Source organism: Chaetura pelagica, unplaced genomic scaffold (genome assembly GCF_000747805.2).
Source record: "Chaetura pelagica isolate M959 unplaced genomic scaffold, ChaPel_1.0 scaffold32, whole genome shotgun sequence".
Taxonomy (NCBI): Eukaryota; Metazoa; Chordata; class Aves; order Apodiformes; family Apodidae; genus Chaetura; species Chaetura pelagica.
Genome location: NW_009952368.1, coordinates 371,849 through 377,848, shown reverse-complemented (window position 1 = coordinate 377,848; position 6,000 = coordinate 371,849). Strand labels below are relative to the sequence as shown.

The following is a 6,000-nucleotide window of genomic DNA, read 5'->3' as shown; positions in this document are numbered from 1 at the left end:
CAGTACAGCTTCCAGGGTGAATGTGTTTGTGGAAAAGTGCCTTTACCTACTTCAGAGAGCAGCAAAGGGAGCCAGAACTGTATTCTGATCTCATAGTAAGAGTGTCAGAAGGAATTACCCTGAGACTCATGACAGTGGTGCCCATACACTGTCTTTCAAAAGCTACTCTGAGAGAAGTGTTAGAGGGGTGTGCTCTAGGAGGTTCAGGATCCATTTAGGAAAGACTGAAGGTGTCATACACGGCTCGGACGCTAGAAGGAGATAAAAGCCCACTGAGACATGAATTGTGCATTGCTGAAAACCCAGGTTTTTGGAAGTTGGGTTTGCACCCTCACCTGCCAGGGCTATGGCTTTCATCTCGGAGGGCTCGCTGGGGTTACGCTGCAGTTTGCGCTTGGAGACGGATGATGATTTTCCCAGGTTGAAGAAGGAACGCCAGCTGCCCACTGGTGACTTCTTCATCTTGCTGGGTGGCCTTTTTCTGGAGTGAGAAAACAGAGCAAATTGTTGGAGGGGAGAAGCTGATTTAGTTCCTGCTACGGGCTGGTTGTTGTTAGCGTGCTGGTGTCTGCTGAAACAAAGCTTAGAAACTCAGTCTTTTGAATAGCTGAGCATGTTTTCATTCTTATAGCTCAGCCCTGAAGTCTTGTTGGGTAAATGCCACCAAAGCAGGTGCCCTGCAGGTGAGCAAAGGCTCCACAGCTGCACAGTATGGTGTCTGTTTAGCTGGTAGATCATACAAGGCATTCACGTGCTGTAAAATCCCATTTGCCTCCTCCCACATTTACTGTCTTAGTGGCACCATGTCTGTCCAACTGCTCCAGCTCCTGGATTTGTTACAGGCACTTACTCCTGAAATCTGGAAAACTCCCATGTTTCCAGGTGTTCAGTCAGTGTACATTTTCCTGGGCATGACTAGCACAGGCCCCTGTAGGCATCGCACAACAGGGCTTCACACATTTATGAGAACCCTGCTAAAAAGGAGGGAGTGGCACAGACATTTTATGGCTCAACTAAATCCACCAGACAACTGGTGTAAGCTGAATCCTCAGAGTCCAAAGCAGGTGGAAAACTGGCTACAATATTCTTCACATACATCTCATGTAAGTCAATATTGGCAAATAATAAAAACCCAGTTATGACACAGGCTGGACAGGAAACTTGTCTCTACCTTTCAGATGGGAAGTCTATGACTGTGTGGAATTTCCCCTGTAAAGCTGCAGGGCCTTCTCCCACTTCTATGTATTTGCTGTCTGCCACGATGGGAGAGTTGATCTGGGCTTGTGTCCGTGCCTGTGCCTCCTCCAGTGTGAGCAGCTTTGTGGAAGGAGAGGACACCAACAGAGACTTGGGCCGTGATAAAGAACTGTGCCCTGTAAGGGAAAAACCACAGGCAACAGGGAGAATCAGAGAACAGCAGGACAGAGATCAAAGCCCTGGGTCTGTGTGTCTAGGGAGGTGCTGTGTTTTTCTACATCTTTGTTATCTCAGTGACTGAAAGATGTGGTCAAAAGAGCCGTTGGTCAGAGCTGTGTTTATGTGAAAAAAAAAAATAATTAAAAAATCATCTCATAACTGAGAGCAGCTGAGTGTATTAAAACACAAGAAAAGGCAGAGGGAAGCAGGCAGGTTGGAAACCTTCACTGCCATACTATCCTTAAGCTTCATCTGTATGCAAAAGTCTGTAAACAAAATATGTTTTCCCTTCTTACAAAGCTTGGCTTCAGTCCCTCCCTGATTCCACCTCTGGTTGCACAGGAACTGCCACGTGTGACTGAAGTTGCTACAAACTAAGGTGCAGGTGGACACAGGAAACTGGATCTAGCTGCACATCTTGCCCTTGTGCTTCTTTTTGGAGATGAACGTGCACATTTCTGTAAAAGTAGTCGATGTTGCCTCCTGCTGCTGGGATCTGTTGGGTCAGTTTGAGGGAGAGGAGCCTGCTAGAGAGGAGCATGGGGATCCCCAGCAAGAGCAGCTGCCTTGTGTTTGCCATTGCTTATTGCTCAGTATTGATGCAGTTATTCTCACATGAGTTAAGGGGTATTGAGGGGAGTAGGTGACCACACGGACATCCTGGTTGGTTCCATTCCTTCTGCCACCCCTCCAGCCTCACTGCTCCTGTGTAAGGTGTGCAGTCTGGTGTGGGTGTGCCAGCTGTAAATGTATCCCAGGGAGGTCTGGGTTCCACTGTCTTTGCAATGGCCCAATGTGGCCAGGCTCAGAGCAGGCTTGGCAGCACCACTGCTGCCCCTCCAGGAGGGCACAGGCCAGGAGCTGTGCTCAAAACCAGAGGGTGCTGCCTTGTGTAGCACAGCACTCCTGCACTTGGCTGCTATGCTGTGAGACAGCCTGACCCTTCTCCCTGCCAGTTCTGTGTCAAAGCACACTGAATGCAAGCGACCAAGTCATTACACAATTAGCTGAATTTACATGGTCCATTCTAAGCCTGGATAATCATCTGGCTCGGGCTCTTAGCAAGCTTATCTTCCCCTGGCAGAGCTGAGCCTGCTGTGGGCAACTGCTGTTCAGCCAAGCTAACCTCTGGCTCCTATTGACTTATAATTGCCTTACAGGAGGAACAAGAGCTGGACTTGGGGCAACTCTGCTATCTTAAGGAGAGGCAGGGCTTGTTTAAAAGTGGGAAGCAGCAAATACACAGGAAAAGCACCCACCACCCCAGGTGGTGATAACTGCATATCTCATAGGAAGGATGGGTTATTGAAACAGATGAGACACACTTAATGCTGCTTAGGAGCATTAATATAGCTCGTGTATCCATGCTTGTCAATCTCATGTACAGAGCTGAATTTCTTCCTGGTGAAACTCTGCTTGTCTTCAACAGAACAGGAATACTTATGGTTTAGCAGTTACTCAGGGAAATTTGTAGGTTCCAAGACTGAATGGTGTTCAGTCCAGGGTGGGGCACAAATGTGTTGTGGCTCATCCCTCATCCTAAAGCCACAAATCAGCCACAGGAGCAGAGAGGTGAGCAATGGCTGGAGGGCCAGTATGGACTGAGCCATGTGGCTGGCTGGCCCTGCTAGTTAACCCATACAGACTATGCAGCAGAAAGAACCAGCACAGCAGATGTCAAAGCATTTCCTGGTAAGAGCAAGACTAAGTTTCTTAGTGTCAGCACTATTGAGTCCAGAAAGCTTTCTTTAAATCATTTCTGTTTATGACCTGAGGTGCTGATAAGGGCAGACAGATCATGCGCTGCTCTGTAATAAGCATGCAGGAGCATCCATGATGGCTTTAAAAGAGAAGGGGAAGGAGAAGGGGGACAAAGATTTAAGAGATTCCTTACAATTTCTCAGTGCTAGGACAGGAAAGCATCAGCCGGACATTAAGATCTGCTCTTTGGTAGAGCATCCTTAGCTTCTCAGAAAGGTCCTGACAGCAGTTTCTAAACCCAGGTGATGTTTGCCAGACTCTAACATCATTACCCTAGAAACGTGTCCTCTAGGTTATGGTAAAAGCACAGTTTAAATGTCCCAGGGGAGGCTCAGATACTTATTGTGTGTGTGCTACCTGTTTTGATGGAGGGGAAGCTGGTGGAGGAACCCACGCACCTGCTCCATCCCGTATGACTGAGCTGAGCTTGGAACTGAAGAGGACATCCACGTGGTTCAGGATGAATTCCACAACTACTGACTGGATTCTCACCTCCATGAAGGCAGCTGTCCCACTGAAGCAGGCAGACTCAATCTGCTTTGACCTGAAGGAAAGGCAGATGAAATGAAATGCTAACAGCCAGAAGAACACAGGGAGATGTGCTGCTTTTGGGTAAGGCTTTGGTATGTGCTGAGCTGCTGGGCCTGGGCAGACAAGACTTCAGGGCCAATTATGAGATTAAACCTCATCAAAGCATTATGCAAATGACCACACTGCCTCTAGTCATTTATATCCAGGTTCTGGGTTCAGGTTGAATCTGACTGAACTGGCAAGAGGAACACTGGGTCTAGAAGGAGCAGGGGTGTGGGGCAGGTCCAGATGGAGGTAAATGAACCAACTGGGGAGCTTTTTGTTAATTTATTTCGAGATAATGGTGAGAGCCTAATGCACCAGCCTTGCACAAGCTCACTATGGCCTTCCAAAGTGATTTTCCCTCTAGCAGGGAGTGTCTCCAACTGATCCTGCTCAGCAAGTACCCCAACATTCACAGAAGCAAACACAAACGAGATTGTTGGGGTGCTTGGGGGTGAGTTGCCAGAAAGGAGAAAAGAGCTCACCCTCCTTAACTGTATATGGGAGGAATCTATGACTCAGGTGGGTAACAAAAGCAGTCCAGAAACCAGTACAGTAGAGGCCAGGGAAACACTTTTTCAAAGTGACATTTTTTAATTACACCATTAATTTTAAACTACCCTGTTATGCATATTCAATCAGATTTTAGGGGACAAATGAATCCAAGAAAATTTCCATAAACCCAACTTTTTGCAGCCACAGCAGTCAAATTAGACTCTAGAGACTTAAACAGTGGGAAATCAGTGATGCCACTGAACAAATTTTGCTGGATGGTCAAGGACACGCTCCTCCCATCTAAGCAGGAGAGGGGAAACTGTCATCTAGAAAGGGGGCTGGGGGTGGGTAGAATCCTTCCTTGCCCTTATGGGACTGAAGTCAGGAGACAGAGTAACACCAGGATACAGAACTAGCTCAGGAGCTTCCCAGTACCCTCAGCCCTGCTTAGAATGACTTCCCATCAGAAATGTTACAGAACAGCCCATTGGAGGGGGGAAAGGAAGATCCCTACACTGCTGGAAGTTGTTATATTCTGGAGAACAGGTGTGTGTCTGGTTTTTGCAACTATAAAAACTTGTGTTGAAAAGGGAAAAAACAAGCAAGTACCTTAGGAGGTTTGGAGCCCAGACAATTGCTAAGTTCTTAGTGTGCATATTTGTGATGGAGCAGTAATCAGCTAGACGAGCTAAGTGTCTCATTAGGAACTCCAGTGTCCTGGAAAACAGGAGATAGGCAAATGTTCAGCACCAATGAGCAAAGCCAGGCTGCGATTTACAAAACAAACCCCAGTTCATTATCATCTTTTGGTTTGACAGCTCACAGAAAAAAATGTTGAACTATGTACCCCAAGACTGATGGTAAAGTTGTCTTCAGCAAATAATTGCACCGAGGTGGGGCAAGGGGAGTCTCTCCTGATTTGTCCAGTTCGCATGAGCCAGTGGCCAGAGCATCTGCTCTCAGTCCAAACACTGAGGTGCATGGGAATAATCTACATGCCACCAGCACAGCAGGACCAGAAGCAGAGCTCCCTAGAGCTCCATTCCTTGGCTGCTGGGCTGGAGCTGGGCAAGAGCAATCCCACAGCCTCAGGGTGGGCTGTGCCAGTAGCATGGGGGCCCTTTGTGTGGGGGGTGAATGTCCACCTTCATACTGGGGAGGATATTGATTTAGACAACCCAGGAGAATGAAAACCCAACAAGTTTTATCTGAATTCTACTTAGGAAACTACTGGCTCCAGGTTTCTTACAGGTACAGAAGGCAGAGACAAGGTTAAACTTCAGAGGTTTCTCTTCACATGAAAAAAACAAAGGTTTTTTGTATTAAACATATTGCTAACACCCAGGAGGAGGAGGGAGCACAAAGCAGTAATAAAACTGCTGATGTATCCTCCTCAGCTGTTGCTTGGCAGCAGCCCTGGCTTGTGACTGGAGTGTTTTTTGGGGGGAGGGGATGTGCAGTGAAGGGGGGGGCTTTTGGTGCTCCAAATTCCCACAACTGGACAGGGCCTGAAGTGAAGATGGATGGTCCTGGCTGGAAACTATGCAAGTATCACCACACTAATTACACAGTTATTTATAGAGCAAGTAACACACATTTATAGCTTCTAATAATTAGTTAACCATAATTATTAAACACTAATTGCAAGTTAATAATATTCAAGCAAGAGTTAGTTATACCACTAAGCCAGAGCACCCCAACTCTCAGTCTATCAAGCATACATATTACAAATTTATCTCAGAAATTTTAAATACT

The 6,000-nt window shown here is 46.9% G+C and overlaps 1 protein-coding gene across 1 annotated transcript in view; it reads right to left on the bottom strand.

Moving 5' to 3' along the window:
- The window catches only part of ARHGAP32 (Rho GTPase activating protein 32), a 150,132-nt gene that overhangs the window by 7,013 nt on the left and 137,119 nt on the right, over positions 1 to 6,000 (bottom strand). Inside the window, exons 14-17 of the mRNA XM_010008099.1 lie at positions 4,855 to 4,962; positions 3,576 to 3,721; positions 1,172 to 1,373; positions 336 to 481 (exon numbers count right to left, since the gene is read on the bottom strand). Of these exons, the coding sequence (XP_010006401.1) occupies positions 336 to 481; positions 1,172 to 1,373; positions 3,576 to 3,721; positions 4,855 to 4,962 (602 nt within the window). The remainder of the gene's footprint in view (positions 1 to 335; positions 482 to 1,171; positions 1,374 to 3,575; positions 3,722 to 4,854; positions 4,963 to 6,000) is intronic.